The sequence below is a fragment of the Schistocerca nitens genome, chromosome 4 (assembly GCF_023898315.1).
Source record: "Schistocerca nitens isolate TAMUIC-IGC-003100 chromosome 4, iqSchNite1.1, whole genome shotgun sequence".
NCBI classification, from domain to species: Eukaryota; Metazoa; Arthropoda; class Insecta; order Orthoptera; family Acrididae; genus Schistocerca; species Schistocerca nitens.
In genome coordinates, this window is record NC_064617.1 from 446,219,978 (window position 1) to 446,246,958 (window position 26,981).

General features: G+C 39.9%; 1 protein-coding gene across 2 annotated transcripts in view; it reads left to right on the forward strand.

Moving 5' to 3' along the window:
* The first annotated feature begins 1,179 nt into the window (after positions 1-1,179).
* LOC126251395 (lariat debranching enzyme) overlaps positions 1,180-26,981 on the forward strand; it is a 94,651-nt gene continuing 68,849 nt past the window's right edge. For both annotated transcript variants that reach the window (XM_049951792.1, XM_049951793.1), the window contains exons 1-3: positions 1,180-1,336; positions 9,252-9,450; positions 25,401-25,692. In XM_049951792.1, coding sequence (XP_049807749.1) covers positions 9,254-9,450; positions 25,401-25,692 — 489 coding nt within the window. In that variant the 5' untranslated portion in view covers positions 1,180-1,336; positions 9,252-9,253. The remainder of the gene's footprint in view (positions 1,337-9,251; positions 9,451-25,400; positions 25,693-26,981) is intronic.

The following is a 26,981-nucleotide window of genomic DNA, read 5'->3' on the forward strand; positions in this document are numbered from 1 at the left end:
TCCTCAAAGCCAATAACACTGTGAGAAGTGCTGTCATATGTTAAATTTTCCATTAGAGACATTTTATCCAATGACATTTGCACTAGTTTATCACTATGGAGAAATGCTGTACCTTCTGCTTTAAAAGGTGGAACATATTGTCACTTATCACTTAGCGCAAACAGCTTATTTTCGTCTTTCCATCTCACAGATGGCACTCTAATCTGGCTTAATAAGTCAAGGGCATCTTTTTTTTAAATACCGGAGTCCTACAGTCTTCAAAATTTTTTTGTCCTTCTTCACTTGATCCTCCTGGTACAGTTTCTGTTGCTATCTGTAATTAGACTGAAAGGTACTTTTCTTGCCCCGTAATAATTTTGCACGAGGTATAGCGATCTGCATATTCCGATACTCCACTCGCTTTTTCTAGACACGAATAACTGTACTTAATTCTTCTACTTCATCATCAAAGCAGGTCTATGTTGACGATTCAGATGAATCTGGCACTGATATGTGCGGAGTTGAGCTGGCTGCTACTGTGTCATAGGAGTGCTTTACAGCTTTAGATTGTCGAACTTTTATGGCAGTTTCCTCTTCATCGTCAGTTAAGGTGGCTTATTTGGGATGTCAAACAGTGTGGTTACTGCATTCCACACGAGTTTATTATTGTCTGCCTTCATGAACTTGCTTTCTTCGACCTGTAGCGAACAAAAGTTAAGATTATTATCAAGGTAAATAAGGTCTTTTTCATAAGATCCTCTCGTCTGCTATTCACTAGACGTTTTATGCTCCTAAAACGAAACATTAATCATCGTTATACATATAGTTTGCAAGCGAATCTTGACGATACAATTTAGTAACATGATGGTATAGGCTTCCCAGGGTCCTTAGGAAACCTAAAAAAAGACAGATGTGGTATCTCCCTCTTGTTGTTGCAATTTATTGCGCTACGCTACTCTCCATTTGTAAAAACGAGTGTACTAACCACAGTAACAATAACTACTCGTCTTCGCTTTCACGATCGTGCCGAACTCAACACTTTTACTAACTGGCCGCTTGGCGCGCTGCTGGCGCAGTAGACAGCAAAATCGAGGCGAAGTGTCGCGACTGGTATGTTATACTGTGACTATACTGTGACTATACCCTCGATAACACTATTGACATGACGTTGCTTAACTGTTCTATCTTTAGCGTCTTGCGATGAGAAGTGCATTGGAATTACGAGAAGTGACGTTATTTATTGTCCAGAGTTGGAAGGAGATGAGGTTTGCTGTTATGTGGTTATGACGCAGGTGGATATAAAAAAACCATTTAATGGTTTTGTTTAATCTATATCAACAAAATTCATATGCATAAGGTAAGCAGACCACACTATGAGATTATTTCTCGTGGGGAAAATCATTCATTTTGAAGGTAGCAGCTACAGTTTGGTATTAGTTTCGGAGGGAAGTTTACAGTATTTGTGTCTTAGTCTTAATTTCAGGTGGACGTTTACCGTATTTATATTTTCGTCTTAGTTTCGGTTTATCGTATTTGAAGCAATACGGACCCATCACGGCTAAGAACTTAATTTGTCATTTCTTTTTTGTTTACAGTGGTGTAGTATTTTCAGTGTTGTAGAAGAGAAAAATGTAATAAGTGGTTTACATAATAGAAGGACATTGACTCCATATTTATAGTAAACATGAAACTGTTTTTATTGAATATATACCTTGCGTGTCCCATATATGGTATGATAAACATTGTGACACTGAAACACACCCTCTTCAGTTTTCAGTCGTTTGCAACAAATTACGATTTTGAATTCTTATTCTTCCGGACTCTTGTGTAGATCTGTTTTAGCTGACATATTTGCCCTTAAGATTTTTTTTTTTTGTTTTTGATTACAGAGTTGACATTCTTATTGAAGTTGTTTATTGACACATACCTGTGAAATTAATTTGCTTTCTTCTACATACGTTCACTAGAACGTTACCTCTCTGTCCCAAATTATCCGAAAAGTTGTTGATGTACGTACTAAAAGTAGCATTGGTTAAAATATTGGAAAATCCATGATCGAACATTGACAATAATATGTAAAGGATAGATTTCTACTCACCATATAGTGCAGATGAATTGCAATCAGGGATAAGAAAAGGGCTGCTAAGCATGTGACCTTTGAGTCAAAAGGCTTTCTTCTGAAGTAGATAACAACAACTACACACACACATTCAAGTGAGTGAGTGAGTCACACGTGCATGACCGCTGTCTCTGGACACGTGAGCGCTGAGGCCTCGGTGAGTGACAATGTGCGTGAGAGTTGCGCTGGCACATGAATGCATGAATCTCTCTCTCTCTCGTTCGTTTAGCAGTCGTTTTGTTGTGCCTGTCTGCTACTCGATATCTCCATTTTATGATGATTAGCAATTTATCCTTTCCATAATACTGTCATTGGTCCAACTATAATTTGTAGAATGTATGGTTAATTATATTGATTCAGATTGATGGCCAAAAGTAACAACCAGAGTGACACCATAAGTATGACTTAAGATTTTTAAAAAGCCTTCAAAGTCTTGTAATGGAGTTTTTACTTTCAGCAAATCTGCTGAAATGCTTTAAGCTTATGTAGTACTTGTTTTTCTAAAACATCCCAGTGTTATTAAGGGGAACGTGAATGCTGTTGATTTTGTGTTGGACCCCTTATGCATTAATTTGTGCACCCTGTTATCATTACAAGTCACTTTAATTTTGTGGAACAGCAACATTTTACTGAATAATACACATAGCAGGAGAAGAATTTTGAGATATTTAAAAATAGGTTTACATTGAGATATTATTGTGTTATTTAATAACAGTGATTTTCAATTACACTGTAAAACTACTTTGTGATTCGTGTTTTAGTGAGTCAAGTGGTAGGGCCAGACGTTTCTTGGGCTCCACATACTCACTGTGTTGCTCGTTCTGCAGTCACAAGCGTTGCCAGATGGTACAGCCTGCAAGGGGTTGGGAGGGGACCAGGCGGGACACACTGCAAGGGTGAGAGGGGATGGGGAAGGACTGCCAAATATGCAGTGCTTTTTGCATGATCTGTTGTGCTGCAATAAAAATATTTTTATCCAAATAAGGCAAAACTGTATCTACTGCTGAAGTCGGTACTTTGGCAGTTGTGTTGGTTTCACAAGAGTATTGAAAAGAACAATCTCAATGTTTATATTAAGTGATCATAAATAAGCTATGTGGTTTTTTTCAGTTGTTTCGCAACTTATAGTCTCATGTCATAGCTTGCCCTTAGTTATAAGAGATATTATGAGGTTTTGAAATTAAGAAACCTACAGCAGTTTATTTTGAGAACTTAGAGTGAAAAATGTATTTGCTTGATACTTTTTGTTCAGTGGGCTGTAGGTCATATATTACTGTACACGATATACAGCTGAGGGTTGGAGGAGAACTGTATCTCACTACAATATGGAGTAAGTATAATTTACATAGCTGCAGCACAGCTTTGTGTGCCACATCTGAAGTTGTCCCAGGGCACTAGCTCTATCCTAAATTCGTTTACTTGTTTACTGACTTCACAGTTTTGTGTGTGTGTGTGTGTGAGGGGGGGGGGACACTTCCTTCATGAGTGACTGTAAGGTTTTAATTTTATTCCTAGGAATTACCTATTCTATTTGCATACCACATGCTTTGTGCCTTCCTAATAACACTTTTAGAAACCTTACAATACTGTCTGTAATAGGCTACTGCAGCTCAGTTGTGATTATTTTTAAGTTTTTGATGTAATACCCTTGATATCCTTATATCATTAGTCAGCCACCCACGTTGCCAGTTGGTGCTAGCTCCTTGTTTTAAACATTCTAATGGAAAGCAACTTCAAAGGAACACAATAAATGTGTTGAGGGAAACATTATAAGTATTGTCTGCATTATCAGCACTATAAACATCCTGCCATTCTTTTCCTTTAATGAGGTTTAAAACAGTCGGTGTTGCCATGTGATTAATAGTTCTAAATACTTTGTAATTATATCTAACGTGGGTGGACCCGTATTCCTTATAGTGTTAAAATTTGTACATCATGGTAAGAAAGATCATTTATCTGTTCACTAATGGAATTCCCATCAGGTAAAAGTTAATAAAAATGTTTTGTGTAGTTTTGCTACTCTTGCCCTGTCTGTGGGGGTGGTCATAGGGTTTTAATTATCATCTAAAAAAAATAAAGTGACATAATTAAAATTGTTTGTTCGTTTGTAGGTACTTGTCTGTAGTCTGTGTACACACTGAAATGTCCACGTCACAGTACTGTAGGACACCACTAGAAGAACCGAAACAAAACAGCACAGCCCATTGTCAAGTAGTGATGGATCGCCTCCTCTAGTGTTATGCCACAGTACTGTAGTATGGGCATTTCACAATGTACCAGGATTGCAGACATGTACTTTCAAAGAGAGAAAAATTAATTATGTGTCTTAATTTTTTGATGTGATAAAGCTTCATCTAAGTAATATACAGGGTCAAAAAGGAAAGTGTTAAGAAGGTTAATAGCCTTGACATGGGTAGAGAGGGGCGAATTATCAGAACTAGTGCAGAACTCTTTAGGAAGAGTGCTAGAATTTTTAAGCCAAGTAGAGGGTTCCATGATGTCAGCTGCAATTTAGGCTCTTTGGTGAAGGATCTTGGAAATAACAACAGGAGATAAGGAACAGTTCGGTCCACAATATGCATTGTTCAGTTGAGGATGAGTCTTTAGGCACACTGCTGTCAATGTTCCTCACACTAGTGTGTAGAGTAGAACTGTTTCAGCATTATGCAGGATGGAGCAGTCTTCAGATTGTGTTAATTCAGTGTGTCAAAAAGCACCATGAATCAAGGGGACAGTCTCGCAAGAATGTGCTTGATATATCATTCCTGAATTGATGAAATGTAACTATTACAGGTGTCAAGTAACAGTAATACAGGACAGTAACCTGCTTTGTAATTCTTAGTTCGTTGTTTGGTATAATAATGAATCTATAAGGCAGCAATGTGCCAAACATATTTTTTTTTAAAAGACAGAGGGAGCAGAAGTTTTATTGCTCACCTAAAGAAAGAAAGAAAAAAAGAAATATTTGAGCCAAATTTTTGCACCCTAATTGAAATTACACCAAAATGTAAATAAGCTTTCATAATAGATTTAAATGTAGCCCTACTCTTTTCATAGCTGTTTACATTTAGGAAATTTGCTGTCAATTTTAAGATACATGATGTTAAACATAGAAAAAAATGTTACTTTGTTAGTTTTGGGCACTAATAACTTCATGAATATGTCTGTAGCATAGCTCATAATCCACTATTTTATGACAGGCAGGCAGACAATGCACATGACAAATAATCATGTTGCCAGTGGCCTTTCATAACTACCAATTCCTTGTTAAAATATGGGGAAAATTTGTCCCAACAAAATTTTTATGGAAGTTTGAAGAGAGGATGTGCCATGGGCATTGCATTCTGATCTTCATTTATGTTAATTTTGTAATCTGCACAAAAATCTGATTCAGGATAGTGGGTTGTGTTGTTGTAACTCTTATTAGGTCAGAAAATATGGTTTGCCAAACATAATTTCTTTCACATATTTCCATTTTGGAAATAGCTGCCCTTACACAAACATCTGTAGTACTTATACCACATTACATATGGCCTAAGATTTTGCAGAAGTCCAATTAGGGTTGTAAAGTGCATTCTGAACACATTTCAACCAAATTTAAGATGGTTGAGTTGGGATCATATTACAGATTGGGGCACTTGGCGCAGAATGCCTCAGCAGTTATCTATATTTTAGTATAACACAGCTAACTTGGGGGCATGGTTCCAGTTGCAGGTTTCCTATGTAATAGTTCACGGAGGCAAGAAAAAGTTTGATTTTCAGTATTTCATGCTGTTATTGACATAATTTAAAATACAGTCATAAACTAATCATAAACTAATGATCAAGAGGCATAATCTTATGTTAAAGGTTGAACACACACAGTCTAGCATTACAGTTACAGACTATGTATAAGAGGCAGTAACTGACAGTGCACGAATTACCCAGACTATATTCATCCAATATTAGAGAATAAGAGCACTTAGAGACCTCCAGCAAACTTTACACACAATTTCAAACCTTTACGAAACTTTTTCTTCCTGACACTCTCCACAGAATGGTGAAAGGGATGAAATTTATTACATACTACATTTTTGCTGTTCATGCAGAAATATTGCAACATCAGGCATGACATTTTAATGTATTACTTCTTTGCAATACATTTTACAGTCAGTGTCCACATACTGTATATCACTTAGTAACTGCAAAATTATATCATCGTACAAAACATAGTTCAGGAGATGCAACTTTTTGTACATTGAGCTCTCCATTCTTTAAAGAATCTGGGGTGTGGGTTTACTTGTTTAATATAACTGAGGAAGCAGCAGTTTTTCAAAGTAGCAGAATTTTTTCCTAATTTTCTGGGTTAAATTTAGTCATCATAAACGAAAATAGCACTGAGGAATATAGTGATAGTTTATTGTTAATGCACTGTAGTTAGTTCATATGATTCTGATGTTAATGTGTACTTTGACTCTTTCCACCGCTCCAAGGTCAACATTTTTGATGGAATCCATGGAACCTCATGAATGAGTGGTGTGATCACTCTTCCAAAGTGTACCTTTTGTCAACAGGTGTGTCTAAAATAACATACAAAAAGTGTAGTCCTGTATCTGTTGTAAGCAGATGATATGCCATCTGATATTGTGAGGAAGTACAACATACCATAGACATACACATTTTACCAGTCTTAAATAAATAACACAGTTTGACATTTATAGTCTATATCATATTGAGAGACAGTTTTTGGTAGACCTAGCACATACACAGCAATAGCTCAAATTAATATCTGACGAATATTATCTGACAGTGTACTTTTGCATATTTTAGAATTTTTTGCAATGTTATGAAAAGGATAGTTGCTACTCACCACGTAGCGGAGATGCGGAGTCGCAGATAGGCACAATAAAAAGACTGTCACAAAATAAGCTTCAGCCAGCAAGGCCTTTGTCGAAAATAGACACGCACACGCACACGACTACAGTCCTTATCAGCCGAGCCAGACTAGCAACAGCAGCGTATGATGGGACAGGCAGCCGGGTGGGGATAAGGAAGAGGTTGGGGCAGTGCGGGGGGGGGGGGGATAGTAAAGTGCTGCTGGGGGGGGGGGCATGCAGGGACGAGGTGGAGATATGGTAGGGCAGCTAGGTACAGTTGGGAATTTAGATGGAGTGCAGGATAGAGAGGGGGTGGGGGGAGGAGGAAGCGGAAAAGAAGTTAAAAGACTGGGTGTGTTGGTGGAATAGAGGGCTGTGTAGTGCTGGAATGGAAATGAGGAAGGGGATTGATAGGTTAGGACAGTGACTAATGAAGGGTGAGGCCAGTAGGGGTATGGGAATGTAGGATATATCGCAGGGAGAGTTCCCACTTACACAGTTCAGAAAAGCTGTTGTTGTTGGGGAGGATCCAGGTGCTATGGGCACCTGCATGGCACCACCCTATGCCAGCCTATTCATGGGCCATCTAGAGGAATCTTTCCTAAACACCCTGAATCCTAAACCCCTCATCCAGTTCAGATTCGTTGATGACATCTTCATGATGTGGATTGAGGGTGAGGACACCCTATCCACATTCCTCCAGAACCACAGCGACTTCTCCTCCATTCGCTTCACCTGGTTCTACTTAACCCACAAGCCACCTGCCTCGGTGTTGACCTCCACCTCAAAGATGGCTACATCAGTATGTCTGTCCATATCAAACCAACCAACTGCCAGCAATACCACCACTTTGACAGCTGCCACCCATTCCATACTAAGAAGTCCCTTCCATACAGCCTGGCCACCTATGGCCATTGCATCTACAGTGATAAGTGGTCCTTCTCAAAATACACAGAGAGTGTCACTGAGACCTTACAGACCATAATTCCCCCTCTCCCCTGCCCCCTCTCCACCTTCTACAAAAACAGATTTCCCTGACCTTGTCTTTTCAGTCATCCACCACCTCCCAAAGTACCGCTATCTGGCTACAGAGGTGCATTCTCCTCATGTCTCAGCACCACCCAGGATTGGAGCAACTGCATTACATTCTCCGCCATGTTTTCAACTACCTCTCGTTATACCCCAAAATGAGAAATATACTACCCACTATCCCCCCCCCCCCCCAACAGTGGCATTTCACCAGCCACTGAACCTACGAAATATGTAATAGACCTAGATGCCAGACATGTCCCATACATCCTCCCACCATTACCTACTCCAGTCCAGTCACAAACATCACCTATCCCATCAAAAGCAGGGCTACCTGTGAAACTAGTCTTGTATTCTACAAGCTAAGCTGCAACCACTCTGCTGCATTCTATGAGGGCATGGTGTCTGGTCCTCATGAATGGCCACTGACAAACTGCAGCAAAAAAACAACTGGACCACTCTGTTGCTGAGCAAGCCACCCAACATGGCATATTTCATTTCAGTGGCTGCTTCACAGCCTTTGCCATCTGGATCCTTCCCACCAACACTGGCTTTTCTGAATTGCGCAGGTGGGAACTTTCCCTGCAATATATCCTATGTTCAAGTAACTCACCTGGCCTCAACCTCCATTAGGCATTGTTCTTGCCCATCTAACCCATTCCCTGTTTGCATTTCAGTACTGCAATGCGCTCTATTCTCTCCTTTTCCACTACCTCTCCCCCTCCTCCCCCCCCCCCTCTTTCTGCACTGCCCTCCGTCTAACCTCCCGACTGCACCTAGCTGTGTACCCTCTCTCCATCTCGTCCCTACATGCTCCCGCATCAGCACTTTACTGTCCGCAACCCTTATCCTGATATCCCTTCCCCTCCCTGCCCCAGCTTCTTCCTTACCCCCACCAGTTGCCTCTCCCATCACACGCTGCTGTTATAATCTGGCTTCAGCTGCCATCAGAGACTGTGGTCTCTATTTTTGGCAAAGGCCTTGTTGGCCAAAAGCTTATTTTGTGACAGTCTTTTTGTTGTACATATCTGCAACTCAGCATTCCGCTGTATGGTAAGTAACAACTATCCTTTTCATAATATTGTTGCATTCCATCCTGGACTTTCCATTGTTTGTTTAAATTTTTTGTTGTAGCTGACTTTATTTTGGAAATAATTATGAGTGCTCAGTGCAGCGCGTAGGCTGGAAATACTGTGTTGAGATATTTTTGTTTCAGTCAACATGTAGTGTTGAAATGTTTTAATGAAGTCCAGGAATTTGGTTTACAGATATGAAGATAGCAGTAGAAGGTTGTGCTCATGGAGAGTTAGAAAAAATTTATGAAGCAATTGAGCATCTACAGGAAAAAGAAAATGTGGAGATTGACCTCTTAATATGCTGCGGAGATTTTCAAGCTACAAGAAATGCTGAAGACTTGCAGTGCATGGCTGTGCCACGAAAGTATCAATCAATGTGTTCATTTTACAAGTAAGTTTGTAATGTAACTGCTGATGTCTTGGTATTGTAAGGGTCATTCAAATGAAACCCGGTCACTAGTGTAAAATAATGGTAATGATTTTATTAACTCAAAAATGTAGTTATACACAATACATATATACTCAAAAATAGTCACCAAAACTGTTGGCACATTTATCCCATTGCAACACTAGCTGGTCGATTCCATCCTTGCAGAAGCTAGTAGGCTGCTGTTGGATCCAGGCCTGGACCCAGTCAAACACTTAGTCGTCCATTGCTAATCAATGTCCGCTAGTAACTTGTTTTAGAGGTCCACACCTATGAAAATCACACGGTGAAAGGTCGGGACTGTACAATGGATGCTCCAGCGTTTCCCGCCAAAACTGCTCCAATGTCGTCTTCACTGCATTGGGCATGTGTGGGTGGACATTATCAAGCAGGAGGATGACGCCATTGGACAGCATGCCTTGGTATTTTGACTTGATGGCTCTTCTAAGGTTCTGTAAAGTGGCTTGATAATGATGGGGGTTCCCCGTTCCAGGAACTTGACAAGCAGTGTGCCCGTGTGGTCAGAAAAGGTGGACATCATGACCTTACCAGAGTTGGTGTGCACAGCCTTTGATTTCTTTGTAGCTGATGAAGTCACACGTTTCCACTGCTTCCTCTGACACTTCATTTCCGGTTCAAAATGGTGACACCATGTTTTGTCACATGCGACAACACGCGACATAAAGCCGTATTCCTTCCCATGATAATGTTGCAGATGACTCAAAGACAGTGCCATTCGAGTATTGCGCTGTTTGGTGGTCAGTTGGTGGGGAACCAACTGCACACAGATTTTTCAAAAGTTCAAGTATTGATGCATTATGGTGTGAGCGGTGCCCAGGCTAGTACCCAGTAACTGACGGATCTTGTCCACAGTGATTCTGCAGTTGTCTAAGACTAAAGCATTCACTTCCGCAACCATTTATAGTGTGATGGCACGATGAGCCTGTCCAGGACGGGCATCATCTTCCAGTGACTTGCGCCTCTCAAGGAATCGTTTGCGCCATTCCACAACACTTGAACGACTCAGACTGTACTTACCATACACAGCCTTCATCTGTCGATACATTTCACAGCCTCCAACTCTCGCTGCCACCAAAAATCGAATCTCTCCTTGTTGTTCCTGCTTACTCGCCTGCATGTTTGGTGGTAGACGAGAACTTGTGTGACCACCTTCCCTTTGGCCTTAGACCACACTGGCGCTATGCAACATCAAACAGTGTGCACACATCAGTCTCTCTACCAATAGATGGTGGCACCATACCTACAATTACGTGGTGCCACTATATGTGTAAGGCAAAGGTAGACACACTGACCAGGTTTCATTTGAATGAACCTCATATATAATACATTTGCTGTAGCATTCCTACCATGGAATTTTCATTTCACCTCTGGTGGTTTCCAAGGGATAGTGCCATCTGGAATCAAAAATTTGTTAACTTTTACATTTTCTCTGGGTAGTACCTAAATATGCTCACCCCAGGCAGCTCAGCGAGTATTTGTCACATGCAAGTGTGGCAAATCCAGGTTTTGTGTCACAGCTAGACACAGACTAAAGTCCATGTGACAAAAGGTGACCCTGACAGTCAATGTGGACTTGGCACAGCCGTTTTGCTTGTCAGTCACCTAATTTGAATTTGTATACATCGCTACAATAATACCTGTTCTGCAGCTCTGTAGACAAGTTGTATCCAGTTGCATAGCTTCCATATCACTAGCAGAATTTTGTGCATCACAGTTGAAAACTGACGACAACAATGCGAGCCATCTTTCACTATACAAAGTTTACGCAAGTCATTGCCAGAAACTAAGTTCGTGGCTGAAAACATAGCAGGGAACAAATCTTAAGACTGAAAGTAAAGTGAACTCTAAACAGAACCAAAGAACAAGTTCATTATTGTGTTAAACACAAGACACAATGATAATTGCAATTTAGATTCCTGATCAGAAAATGAGGTAGCTGTTGTATTTTGGGGTTGGTGAACAGAACAGATTTGAGCAGGCAGTTAAACTTCTGAGCCGGTCATCTACTTCTAATAGCGAACAAATGACTCTACATATGAGAAGAGTTTGCCATGACCTCTGGAGTTGTGGTTGTTGTTGCAAACATAAATATCTGGTAAACAGATATTCGCCAATTCTGCCAATTAGATTCCATATTGCTGGATTTGTGAGGTATTGGTTTCCATATTGCTGGTGTTACGGGGTAATCGGTCCCTTCTCCATATAGTCAGCCAGTATGGGCCGAAGAACTCCTTGTGGGCTACGTCTCACGTAGTGGGGACGGTTGTATCTGTGCTGTGGAGGGGTGGGGGCAAGGATCCTCGATGGGCAGACCTGCAAGCTGAGGTTTGTATTTATGCCACCTGGGAGCCATTGCTGATGTAGGTGACACTCTCAGGGGCTAATTGTGCTCTGAGAAGGTGGTGTCAGGGGTGTAACACCATTTAGCTGTTGTGCACAATGTTGATTTTCATGCCCCATGAGTTACTCTTGCCTGGCTACTAGTTTAAACAGTTTGTGCTTTCCTGCAACCAGTGATGATCCCTTAAGTCCACACTAGTGTATGGTCATACGTAGGAGCCCAATCTAGGGAGTCCATATGGCAGTATGGACTACCATACGGTATGTGGTAAATTGCTTGAGGGGATTGGCTTGCTGGGATGGGTGCAGGAGATCACCCTTGCACCGTCTTGGCTGGACTGTGGTGGTGTGTGGAGGTGGATTGAAACATACCGAAGGTCTAAACATCTCGGGGCTTCCTCAGAGTCACTTAACTGTTATCTTTTTCATTTAGGTCTTGGAACATTGACTAACTTCTCTGCTAATGTGTTTGACATAGGATGAGGAGCAGTGGTAAGCTCCCATAATAGTAATTTCTCAAAAAACAGTGCTCATCATGGTAATGGTTGCAGTATATTATCTAGTAAGTTCAATTTGGATTCTGTAGAAATGTTGGAACACGAGAGCCAATTCTGACCCTACGACTTATCTTAGAAGATAGATTCAGGAAAGTTAAACCAGGGTGTATACGGCCCAGGACAACCAGGAGATCTGGGAAAAGCCCGGGAATTTTTTCAACTGGGAAAACCCTGGGAATTTTTTAGAATTCCAGGAGTTTTTCATTGTTTCAGTTTCCTGTTAAATTTTTGTAATTTTGACTGGTAAGAACGGATACTCTAACAAAGGATATTACTGTATTCTGCTATGAAAAAAATGAAAATGCTCCATATGCGACGACACGCACAGTGCTCATGCAAGCGTATGCTGACCGCAAAATGTGTCAAAGGCTTTAGGAAGACTATGCAATGCTTCATAACAACAAATTGCCTCTGATGAGCGTGAAGTCATAACTGTTTACGATAGATTTTTGTAGCTATTACGAGAGGGCACATGCACAGTTGAGTGGTGTTAGAGTAGTTTTGGTCTATAATTATTCATATGATTTTGAAACGCATCCCTCTTGGGTTGTGAACATTTTTGAACACATTTTAAGTTTATTTCTGAATGAATCAGAAATTGATTTTGAATGTGTGCATAGTGTATGTGATGTCTCTGTCAGGAGAATCCTCGTCACATCTAGAAATAAACTTTCCGCAGACAAAAGGGGATGGGGCTATATGAGCTGAGCAGAGTAAAGCTGATTGGATGAATGTCAATCGCTGTCTGATTGTGTGGGTGATTGGGTTTGCGAATGATCAACATTGTTATAATTACTAGCGAAATCCATAGACTCGGACTACCACAATGGAAATAAACGACTAACAGGTGAGAAAGATTACGTATTATCTTCTTGGTGTGTCCAAGAAAATGAAATATTGATAGAAAATTTTTGGCCAGATCACTACACTAGTAAGGACCAGTTGTAAAGTCCCCGGCTAGCAACCGCTTAAGTTCTATTCTGGAAGTAACACGGAAAATGTGTTGTACGAACATCCTAACCAGTGAATAATCGCGGGATAACTAAACCTGTGATTCTGGCAGGGTTAGTGAAGTTAATAGGCGAACAAGTTTTGGCAATGGCGGGAATAGCTACAGAATTGGTGATGACAAGATTGTTTATTAGAACGAGGAAGGAGAAGAAACAGGGATATCACACAAATTATGGAAGAATAATACAACTCCAAATTTATTTAAAAATTTCGTAATGCTTCTTATCGATCTCATGCTTGAGAAACTGGTGCGTATGAATGAAATGTGAAACTATTTCCTAGCGTAAAGCTTTTCGCTTGTATTAGGCCTAATAGGCATTTGATATTAGTGATATTGGTACTTCGTGAATTGTATTCTGTTGTGTTATAAAAATGACCATTTGTGCCAAAACAGTCTCGTTTATATGGTGTGTGTTACAAAACTGCTGCAATATGAAAAAGGCCTATTTTGTTTTATCTAGCAGACAGTGACAAAATAGACGTAATCAGATTGAGAAACCACACCAGTCTTGGGTATTATTTGTATTAGCAGCTTTTTCAGTATTAGATAACGGCATTTCGATTTTTCATGTAGCAAAACATTTGACGAACTTTGATGAGGTTATAGATTCTTTCACAGAAAGGAAAGCACTCCATGTAAAGCTGTAGCAAGATTAGAGAGAAAAAAAATGCTAGGAGCTAAGGATTGAAGAAATGTGTACTTTCTTGCTTGTCTCTTCTCTTTATTGGTTTTATGTATCCTATATTTAATAGTACGCAAAGCAGTCTTGAGTTGTAGTGGGTCATCTCCACGTGACCCATGTTTACATTTAGTGATTTTGCTGTTTCCCCTTCGTTTACTCTCACGTCAAATGAAAACAAAACCTATATCTGTGGCTGGGAGCTATCAAGTGAATTAGAATACATTCATATAATTACGGAAGGCTAAAATATATTATTAGTTTTAGATTTTATTTTATATCTGCCTTTCTGACAGTCAAGCATTAATCACCTTGCAGAACAATGAAGTTATTTTTGTCTGTTTGCTAAAGAAATTTGACTTTTAATAACCTTTTACGCAGAGGCAGTCAATGTATTTGAAACTAAATGCTTAATTCCACAGTACTGGCTAGTTTCAACTGTTCACACTGCATTTCAAGTGCACAATTTCATCTTCTAGCACGTACGGCATTATGTCATAATAAAGAACCAAATATGATATAATACAGTCCTGAAAACCACACCGAAAAGCTTAATGTCAGGGCGAGGTCTATGTCATTGGGAATCTGGACATATGAATGTGCACTTTAAGTATGCACTTTAAATGTGCATGTTTTAGTATGGTTCACGAAGTTCTGATGCTCTTGCAGTAGCCTCTGATGTCTCGTTTCTTTTATGACATAATGCATGATCTTCCAATGTTTTACGTACATACATACGGGCTTCCTACGTCATGGTAGCTGCGCAAGTGCTGCGTCGCCTGTTATCTGCACTCTCTGGCAACTGCTGAAACGAACCTATTTCTAACAAGTCGCGGGAAAATATTGCAAATGGTGGTTCGAAAAGTGTTACTTTCAAAGTAAATATCCTTTTACGTAAGTTGAACTGTGTGCAAGAATGTACCACGAATTTCTTAAATCACAGAGCGTTTGACTCTCATTTAAATATCAACGCTTTGATGATGAGCCATTTACAAGAATTTCGAACCCTGAAGGTCAGATGTTTGACATTATTGAAAATTTTACTGCCACATTTGTGCGATATATCTTAAAGTGTGACATGTGCAAAAAAGATTAACATTATATGTGAAAGCGTAGCTTTTCTTGCAGCTTGTTAGCCTTAAAGACCAATATTATACGTGAAAGCTTTGCTTTTCTGTAGTAACACTATGTATATTAATTTAAACTATTAAATTTCCCTGTTCATGTGTTTGTGCTACTTAGCAGTGATGTTGCTGTTGGCTGACTACATCACGTGTCTTATGCTCTGAATATCCACTGTCATCAGCTGGCGAGATCATGTGACATGAGCTATGACTGTCCTACAAAAGCACACCGCACTCTCAATTTCAATGTTTTGGAAAGTAACATGCGGTGTTCGGTGGAATTCCAATGTATACTTTTGTAATCTGAAAATACACAGCGTACATGTTGCTGCACATCAAAGATATTTCCAAACGTGTCTTTTTTCCGTGAATTTCGTTTTCTAAAGTGCCGGGAAATTCTACGCCCATGTATAAAACCATAACCATTCAAAGGATTGATAAGTTTTGCTGTTCCAATGGAAAATATACTGTCACTTAACACAGAAAAAGTGTTTTCACCCAGGAGAAAGTGTATTTTTAACCGGGAAATGTGTGAAATATCCGGGAATGTTTTTTCCTTGTCTGCGTATGCACCCTGTAGACCTACATTTCTAACATTTGTGGACTTAGCGAAAGCTATTGACAATGTTGACTGGAATACTTTTTCAAATTCTGAAGGTGGCAGGGGTCAAATACAGGGAGCGAAAGGCTATTTACAATTTGTGCGGAAACCAGATGGCAGCTATAAAAGTTTGATGGGCATGAAAGGGAAACAGTGGTTGGGAAGGGAGTGAGACAGGGTTGTAGCCTATTCCCAATGTTATTCAATTTATATATTGAGCAAACAGTAAAAGTTACAAAAGAAAAATTTAAAATTTAGAATAGGAATTGAAGTCCACATAGAAGAAACAAAAACTTTGATGTTTGCCAGTGACATTGTAATTCTATCAGAGACAGCAAAGGACCTGGAAGAGCAGTGGAATGGAATGGACAATGTCTGGAATGGAGGATATAAGATGAACATCAATGGAAGCAATACGAGGATAATGGAATGTAGTCGAATTAAATCAGGTGATGCCGAGGGAATTAGGTTAGAAAATTACACTTAAAGTAGTAGGTGAGTTTTCCTATTTGATGGTCAAAATAGAGAGGATATAAAATGTAGACTGGCAGTGGCAAGGAAAGTGTTTCTGAAGAAGAGAAATTTGTTAACATCGAGTGTAGATTTAAGTATCAGGAAGTCTTTTCTGATAGTGTTTGTATGGAGTGTAGCCATATATGGAAGTGAAAAATAGATAATAAATAGTTTAGGTAAGAAGAGAATATAGGCTTTCGAAATATGGCACTACAGAAGAATGCTGAAGAGTATCTGGATAGATCATGTAACTAATGAGGAGGTACTGAATAGAATTGGAGAGAAGAGGAATTTGTGGCACAACTTGACAAGAAGAAGGGATTGGTTGGTAGGACATGTTCTGAGGCATCAAGGGATCACAAATTTAGTATTGGAAGACAGTGTGGAGGGTAAAAATTGTTGGGAGAGACCAAGAGATGAATACACTAAGCAGATTCAGGAGGATGTAGGTTGCAGTGGGTACTTAAAGATGAAGAAGCTTGCACAGGATAGGGTAGCATGGAGAGCTGCATCATACCAGTCTCTGGACTGAAGACGACAGCAACAATAATGACAACAAGTAGTTCGCTTGTGTGGCCAAAAGGCAAAATTAATGGCTTTATGTCTGTGACCAGGTGGAATTTTGTTCTGTATATAAAAAAAAAGAAATTTTTAGATACAGAAAATAATAGCCTGTGCTTCCTTTCCTTTGTGATTATGGTTAACTGTTCTAATCCAAGGACACTATAATTTACTGCTCGAACAGTACACACACATGGAATACAAAGTACAATTAGCAATATCGAAGAGGCTGGTGGAGCCTTGCACTATGTTCTATATAGACATTATTGTATTTACTCGAATCTAAGCCGCACTTTTTTTCCGGTCTTTGTAATCCAAAAAACCGCCTGCAGCTTAGAATCGAGTGCAAAGCAAGCGGGAGTTCTGAAAAATGTTGGTAGGTGCCGCCACAACTAACTTCTGCCATCGAATATATGTAGCGCTACACATGCATGCTTTGTAGGCACAGAGATAAATACTGGCGCCAAAACCTCTGCGTAAGTAAATAAATTAAAAAAAAAAAAAAAAAAAGTGGAAGACGAGCTTTTTTTTCTCCGCCGCGAGTTTTGACCACTGCATTTTCACACATTATCCAACGAAGTAAATACAAATTCCGTATTGTTCATCTTCGAATGTAGCAGAATTTCAATGTACTATGAAAATCTGACTGGCGAGACTGTTAGGGGTGTTTGTCAATATGGCCAACTCTACATTCTGAATTTTTTCCTACCTGTGAGAAGAGATGGTTGCTAATAGGAACCTGATGAAATGTGAATCACATGCAGTATTATCTTCACCATAAGAATAATACGAATTTAAACATTTTGCCATGTATTCTTTCGTGTTTGCTGCTATCTCATTTAAATCCTGTCTGCCTAATAAACTACGAAACTTGAGTGAGACAACAGCAAACACGGAAGAATATACGTATCGTGTCATGTTTATATTCGTATTATTCTTATGCCTAATAGTGATACAGTCAGAAATGAAGCACGGCAACTGACTAGATTTTTAAATCTAAGATGACTAATTTCTGTGCAGCATTTGATGTACTAAAGAAGCGGCCGCAAAGATTTTCAAATGGAGAAAAATTTTCGCCTAACTTTTGTTCAGAACATGTTCTATCATACGCAGTCTATTATTTGGTTCTTGTTGATCATTATCAAAGAAAGCACCAGTGTAAGTAACAACAAATAGCAGTCTCTTGCCATTGTTTCGCTAATGAGATGATTCCTCTCCTTTTTTTTATTTATTTATTTTATTGTAAGAGGCAGTAGTGCGCACAAAAGCAAGCCATGCCGCGAGCGGCGACACGCCGTAAACACGCACTATCAGAATGCGACAAACAATGCATGACGCAGTACAGTAATGCATTTTCAGCTTAGAGTGACGTAAACACCTATAACAAGTAAAACGGCACTTATCAGATCAAAGCAAAATAAGCAATCGATTCAAACCAGACGAAGCACGTGAAAAAGGAAGGGTACCCGAATAAATACGGACGGAGCGCCTGGCTTAGATTCGAGTAAATACGGTAGTTCCAACAGGGGCTGTCATATTATCGGGCCGGGTACCTCTAGTGGCTGAATCAATCACAAACTTCATGCACCAACTATGAAGCAGCACACATATCAAATTTGTAGTTACAGCACTTCTCTTACTTTGTGAAGAAGTGAGCACTATGCCTACTTCCATTTTTCCCGTGGTTGACTTAGGTTGTTGAGTCACGTGATGTGCTGCTTCTGGTGTGTAGGGTCAGAAGAGGCACTTGCATGGACAGGGTTGGTTCCTGGCCCCTATGAGAAGCTACACGGTCGAACAGGTGATACTGGCACATTTTCCATTTCCATATCTGAGTCCAAACCCAGGGAAGGAGGTGGCAGTGTGACAGGCAGCACCAGCTCCGATGGATGCAGTAACAGTGGAGGCATTGGTTGTGACACTGCGGGAGCCGAGGTCTGGCCAAGCCCTTGACAGCTGAAGTGGGCACCCACACCATAGGAGACAGCTGTGGAAACATCAGCAACAGTGGTGGAGAAGGTGACTTCACGGGGGAAGGTGAGGCAGCCGGGCAGGCAGAGGTTGTGAGGGTGCCAGAGGCACACCCAAGGTGCAGCTGCTCACGTGAGGTCATAGCTGGTCGGTGTGTCACGATGTGCTTGCTCCCCTCAGCCAAGCAGATGACGCAGAAGTGCTCCCAATTCTGGACTGCTGTCAGACGAGTGGTGGACCACTGAAATGTTAATCCCTTTTTTCCAGTTATGATTGAAAGGATATGATATCTGTGCAGCATTTGGTATAAATTTTCCCTAGTGCTTTATCTGGGGCACAGGGAGGTTATCCATTGTTTCAGTGTCATGTATGTGATACCATATTTGCTTAGTATGCGGCTGAGGTACTGAATACTTCATTGAAAAAACCTCACTAAAAATTTTGAATTTGATCCAAAAACTCAGTCTGTTGAATAGCTGTTAAATTTTTTAAGGTTTTGCTTCATGGGAGAAATGATAACTATAGTCTAATAATTTGTTGTGTGTGGTATCCTGTAGATAAGCTGCTTGTGTTTCTGAAATATTGTGGGGAGCACTTGCAACAGCAAACTGATACAGTTTGAATGGTGTACTGATTACCACATCACCTCTTGATTTTGCATATATGGGCAATTGCAGGTAAGCATCAGCTAAATCTCTATTAAAATAGGACACCCCCCCCCCCCCCCCCCCCGCGCCAAATAACTTTTCCAGTACCTTCTGGATAGTGAGTTGAGTAAACATAAGCATTAGATTGATAGATACCTTCAAGTTGCCACAATTCCAAACTGTGTCTTTAGCCTCTTTAATGATTACCATCCTATTGGTGTCAAATAACACCTGTTTTTCTAAACGGTCAAGTTCTGCTTTAACTACCTATGTCCTGGAAGAGGCACAAGTCCAGCCCATAATGAACAAGGGATAGTATTATCTGTCCTCAGTAGCTTCAAAGTATGTGCACAACCCCGATTAGATTCAAATAAATCAGAGTACTCCTTATATAAAGTATCAAATCATTAAACTGAATACTATTCGATGTGATGATATTTGTATCTTTTATTTGAAAACCAGAGCTGGTAAAGACTTTCAGACAATAAATGTTGCTACTGTTGACGACGCTGCAAAAAAAAAAAATGTGTTTATATAGATGTTGTGGGCAATGTTGACCGTTAGGCCTTTTAAAGCAGTAGGCTGTTTACTGTAAGTTTAGTTTATTTAGTTGCTCACAAGCCAGTAAGTTTCACCATTAATTATGGGTATGGAGGCTCCGGTATCCACTTAAAAATCCATATCGGCATTGTTGATGACCAGTGAGGTCATAGCTTTGAGTGGTGCATTGGTATTGGCTAGTAACACCAGCATGATGTGCAGTAATATTGCACCTTTTCATGGGCTGTGGTCAACTTTGACAGATCATGGCCACATGCTCACATGTATTGCAAGCAATGAATGTAGCTTTGTGATGTGGGCAGTTAAGTTGCTTGTCACTGCTGAAACACCCCCCCACCATACTTTTTGAACTTTGATGTCTGCGGTACCACCACCATTACTACAGCTACTGCTTCTGGAATTTTTATCTACTCCCCGTTTTATTTTTGCTTGATTCGACATTGAGTTCGAATTGCACCTTTGAGTGATGGTGCCATGGAACCTACAGATTATTATTATGATGATGATGATGATGGATATGTTGTCGTGTAATCAGTTGACTTTAACTGCGAATTTGGTGCTGCTGCCGCCATCGTTTGATAAACTTTAAGTGTGGAATGCGCTAACATCATGCTAGGGATTGAGTTCCTCTTGGCGTGATACAAATTAGGCTGGGTGTGGAAATCAAGACTGATTTTAGATCGCTGACCAAAAATACAGTAGGGAGGGACCATTGTGCCTGGTGGTAATGTGAGCTCAAATCACAACCATAGGACATAGCCAGGATCCTCTTAAACTCAACACATACAATCTAATTTTAGATTGATAAAAGTGAGGGAACTATTGTATTTTAGAATTGACATACAGTGGCTTCAACAGCAAGAAGCGAACTATCAACCCAGCTGGTGGGCCAAGTATTTATTTCCTGTGGCAGACCAATGGACTCATGTGACATGTATGCCATGACCTCAAGAATCTCAACTGCACAAGCAAAACTATCTGCTATACAGATACTAAGTGCACACTTCAACTCAGCCTCTGTTACAGAGGGTGCTGGGAAAAGCTTGCAATCGGCTCATTGTCATTGGCTGCTGGGACAAGTTCTGCCTTGTTCTCCCAAAGCAGCTAGCTTATAGTTTGTAAAAGAAACAAACATGTAAAGGGCCAGTGTGTACAGAAGTGACAGGAAATTTATGATGAGCCACTGGCAGGATCAGATACATCACCTTTGCCTATTTTTCTGAATAATAATAGTGAGCACTGCACGCAACACTTCACATGACTCAACACTATTTTCATATTTTCACAATGGCTGTTATTGCTGTGGTGTACAGTGTTATGTGCCTAATGTTGGCAATGAGCATAAACATTCCAGAGGGGGTATGATGTCAGCTTTGACAATAGGCGTAAACGTTTCCAGTGTAGCATGAAGTTAGCTGACGTTCTCCATTCAGAGTGGGGTCAGGTTAAAGTGTGTAATTAATATTATTGCCACCCCTACCTGAGTTAGTTTCTGTGTCTGTCTTGGTGGGTATTAGACAGATGTGCTGAACTTGCTACTCGTCTGAATGGTCTGTCTGCTGTTATCATAAAATTAGTACATGGTTCAGTTAGAGTAGTGGTTTTTTTTTTTTTAATATGTAGTGCAATTGCTTTAGTTGGGGTTCAGTGTCTGGTTGCCACCATGGTAATTGGAGACTTATAATGATCTATTTAATGACTTGTCCCGTCACTTTGCTTGAAGTTGGTTAAGAAAAAAGTTGGAAGATCTAATTCAGGATAGCGAGAGATTAAAACTCTGCCCTATCCTAACCCTTCCCTCATGTTTTCTGACAATGAGTACATTGGCTAGTGCTACAGCCAGTGTGTAAGAGCTACACAGCATTTGGAAATGTGATCAAGCTGTTCATAAAGAATTAATGCAATATACATTAATGTAAATTTGCTTTAATTTGCTCAGCCAGCCATGCTGTGCATAGATCATCTTGTAACAGTAAATAGCATTTATTTTTTATTCCTTCTGTTATGCTGATTTTGTTGTATGTACAGCACTCCAAATTCTGCCCATAACACATCAGTTGTATTATAGAGATAACTTTATTACTGTTAAACACTGAGAGAAATTACAGAGCATGTAAATATGATCTCTGCAACATAATTATTTTTGTGTCTTGTATTACACAAATAATAGCCTTGAATACAATGACTAAAATAAGCTTACCTTCAGAAGCTACAGTTTCCAATACTGTCAGTAGAAACACTTAGAGATCAATATACCCTACTTTTTGGGTCAGTACAAAACTTTCCCAGTGAGCAAAGAGGCATTGATAGGGGAATGCTAGAAAGGAAGGGAAAGGAAGAAGGGGGAAGGGTAACAAGTTGATCAAATCCTAGCGTAAGATGGACCCATTCATTATGAGGAAGTGGCCATGTGCATGTGATGTGTTTGAATGTAAGTTTTCTGCTTCTGAAGAAGAACTTCATCTGAAAGCTGAAATATTTCTGGCATCTGAAAGCTGAAATATTTCTGGCATTCTTTCTCATTGTGCCTCATCTGTGGCGCAACACCTCCCCTGTGTGGTGAATGGCAATCTATCCTCTCCATATTGTTGTTAAAACAAAAATAAGAACATTTAGTTAGGGGGAAAATGGAAATAAGTATGTTGCAGAGGGCAAGAAGGGAACACAAGGTCCCAACAGGTGGTGTGGGGAGGATATGTAAGAGATGATACCATTTCAGTGCTTGATTTGTGAAAGTTGTAGATGGACTAATCTGGTGAGGTGAGATCGTTGTCCCGTACTTACCTTCAGGAGATGAAATTTGTAGTGCTGCTCATAAACACAGATAAAAGTAAAAGTGATACACTGGGACAGTTGGGGAAGGTTTATTCATCTGTCCTCCCTGAGGAGAAATAGATAATGTGCCACCTATAAGTGTTTCTATCGGCAGTATTACACAATTTTGCCTCTTGAAGATTGGTATTGGCCAGGAATTCTGTCTTATAAATTATTATTATTATTGGTTGAATTTTTCTTTGATGTGAGTAATCTGTTGAGGCATTAAAGGCCTAAATAATGCTCTTTTGATATATAGCAACAGTCTTGCCAAATGTTTGAAATTGCTCATATTGTTTGCCACGTGATGTATGTTAAGTGCACTACTTTCTAAAGGGGGACGACTTACCATCAGATTGACTGAATGTGTGCATGAACATAGAAAAGTATCTTGAGAACATCTGGTTCCTAGTTCCTGAGTATGTCCTCAATTGTGACTCAAGAGACCTGAATACCTATTATTCTATCCCCCCCCCCTTCCCTGCCCATCTGATCCTTCCCCCTCTATCTGTCTAATCCTCCCTCCTCTAAGTCAGTCTCCTCTCTCTGTGCCCATCTCTTTCTGCCTCTGCCCATCTATTTCTGTCTCTGTCCATCTCCATTTCCTCCCATTCCCCCCATCTTTATCCATCTGCTCCTCTTTACTTTCTGTCCATTTTCCCTTTTTTGTCTGTCCTTCTCCTCCCCCATCTGTTTTCTCCCTCCCTCCCTCCCCCTCTCCTCCCCCCTCTTTCTGTTCAACTCCTCGCATCTCTCTCGACCTGTTTCCTCCTCTCCTCTCTATTTGTCTGTCTTGTCCTCTCCTCTCTTTCTGTCTGTCTCCTCTCCCCGTTCTCTGTCCATCTCCTCCTCTCTGACTGTCTTCCCGCCATCTGTCCTCCTCTCCCCTCTGTCCATCTGTCTCCTCCTCTTCCCTTTGTCTGTCCATCTCATCCTCTCCCCTCCATGTGTACATCTCCTCCTCTCCCCTTTCTATTTCCCCCTCTCTTTGTCCATCTCCTCCCCCCCCCCCCACCCACCCACCCACACACACCTATGTCCATCACCTCCTTCTCTCTCTCTTCCCCTCCATCTCCTTCCTCCCATTTCACTCTTCATATAGTTAGCAATTTGTGTAGCAAGTATGGTTGAAATTGATCCAGCAGTTTAGGAGGAGCTTTTTATGGATGTTTGTGGCTTCGTACGCAAATGTCACATATATGTAACATATTTCACACACATCTGGACCCTTAATTCAGCTGTATTTGTAGCGAACTTTGCCCTGCAGTTTTGCTTTGGTGCAGCTCAGGTTTATAATGCCATATCTCCTGAGTCATGTATCATACAATGATGTAATTTTGTAGATATATTTAGTGCCATTTGTGGACACTGTCTGCAAAATGTGTTGTGAATGGAGTTGATAACATAAAAGTAATAAATTGAAATTTTTTTTTTCCTTTCACCATTTTGTGGGGATTGTCACAGAGAAAAAATTTTTGCAAAGGTTTGAAATTATATGTAATGATAGTTGCAAGTCACAAAGTGCTCTCATTCTCAAATACTGGATGAAGAAAGTCAGGGTATTCATGTATTGTGAACTACACTTCTTTTTCATCCCAGCCCCACCTTTGGTAAGTTGGTGGTCCTTGTCACCATAGTGATTCTTTCCAGACAGTAAATGATACGTGTAACAAGTTTGGTTGAGATCAGTCCAGTGGTTTCTCTTGCAGTCCACCTTTACATTGTGCTCTGTCCCTTGTGGTATGTCTGAATTGAAGCTTGCATAATACTTACTGATGTACTGTCTTTAACTTCCTCCTCTCTCTGAACTTTACCTTTATTTTTGCATTTCTTCTTCATCATAACAGGTGGGTCCTTCTTACCCTATGGCCTGTGTCCATGAAGAAGGGAACATCTTGTTCTGAAAACAGAGTGCTTTTTTCTGTTTTAAGTGGGAAGTTCATCCCCCAAATGCAGAAACTGGCCAATCCTGTAGTCTCTCTCTGATTTTGATAATTTTCTGCTTTCTAAATTGAATTTTCTGTGTTGTAAACTTTTATTAATGTTATACAAACATACACACAAAATTCAAGCTTTCGCAACAAACTGTTGCCTCATCAGGAAAGGGAAGGAGAGGGAAAGACGAAAGGATGTGGGTTTTAAGGGAGAGGGTAAGGAGTCATTCCAATCCCGGGAGCAGAAAGACTTACCTTAGGGGGAAAAAAGGACGGGTATACACTCGCACACACACACATATCCATCCACACATATACAGACACAAGCAGACATAGGCAACAATTTGTTGCGAAAGCTTGAATTTTGTGTGTATGTTTGTATTTGTTTGTGTGTCTATCGACGTGCCAGCGCTTTCGTTTGGTAAGTCACATCATCTTTGTTTTTAGATATATTTTTCCCACGTGGAATGTTTCCCTCTATTAATTTATTAATGTTATGTTTTATAATCACTGAGCATCTGGTTGACAGATCAAAGAGCTTTATTATGAGCCAATAATCAGAAATTACATGTTTCACAGATATTATACAGGTGAAAAAGTGGCACCTATATTGACTATTTTTATTGGTGGTAACCATGAGGCATCTAACCATCTCCAAGAGCTACCGTATGGAGGGTGGGTAGCTCCAAACATTTACTACTTAGGTTATGCCAGTGTTGTAAATGTTGCTGGAGTTCGAATAGGTGGTTTGTCTGGCATATATAAAGGTCATGATTATATGAAAGGACATTTTGAGAAACCTCCTTACACTGAAGAGACAAAACGAAGTGTGTACCATATAAGAAACTTAGAAGTTTTTCGCTTAAAACAGGTAAGAATTATCAGTTTTTTTTTCTCATCTTTAGTAAGTTTACTCTTGTAAGGACTTTATTAAGGTACTGTGCGCGAATGCTTGATAGAATTGGGTTATTATCTTTCAATTAACCTAACTGTGGATTTTAATTATATCTATTGTTATGAGTAGCTACAGACACACAATGTATGGAGATGTTTATATGTGAAAGGAAATGTTATCATATAGAATACTTGCATGAGTCAGTAAGTTTTAAATTTTAGAGATTTCTCTAAGTAAGCAATTAGTTTTGTCCATCTATACATGCCCAAATTATTTGCTGAAGAGTCTGTAGGTGAGTAGACATAGTGATGTGAATTCATTTTTGGTGTGTTTCGTGCTAATCATATAACTACTTTCTCTGAAAAAGATATATTTTTCTATTCTAAATCCAAATACTTAAAAACAACAAGCAATTATTTTGTGCTGTTAATCTGTTTAAATATAGTACAGCCCCACTTTTACTTTCTTGGAATGAACATTTTACTATCATTTACAGTATTATTTATTGCTCCCATTAAATTTCCTTTGTTAACAATGTTAATTCGCACTAGTGTGTGTTGACATATTATTTACAGTTTTCTCATGGTTTATGCTGTATGAAACAGTGTTAGTAGAGAAAAAAATCTGATGTAATTGACATCAAATGATACTGCCATGTGGTTGGCCTTAAAGCCAAGCAGTATTTACAAATGTTACGCGATTAATTAACTTTCTTGAGCCCTGGATGCTCTTTTTCCCAGTAGATCTGAATCTGTAAAAGTTGGAACAGTTTGCTAGTGCTTCGTCTCCAGCCCCTTCCAAGTTGTCCTCAGCTTGGTGTCTGATGGGAGTAACTGTTTCGATAGAAGTCTGAAGAAGGTGTGACTTGACATGAACATTTACTTGTTTCTTGTCACTGCCAACCTTAGCTTTAACGCTGTGAGCTGTACAAAAAGTAGTATGCTGACATTATTGTAGCCGTATTGTTTCAGTGCCAACTTTGCCCTGTGATGATGATCGTATGCAAAGGATGTTAACTTTCCAGTATTTGTAACCACCAGTATAATTTTGTTTACAGTTCATATATTCAGTGAAGACAGTGTCGTATGCTAGCTAAGGCTGACTGTGTTGGTTGTGCCAATGAATCTGTCATTACAGACTGAGGCAAGTCAGACTGAATGAGTTGGCGCAGTGGTTAGCACACTGGACTCACGTTCAGGAGGACAGTTCAAACCTGCCTCCAGCCATCCATATTTAGATTTTCCATGATTTCCCTAAATTGTTCC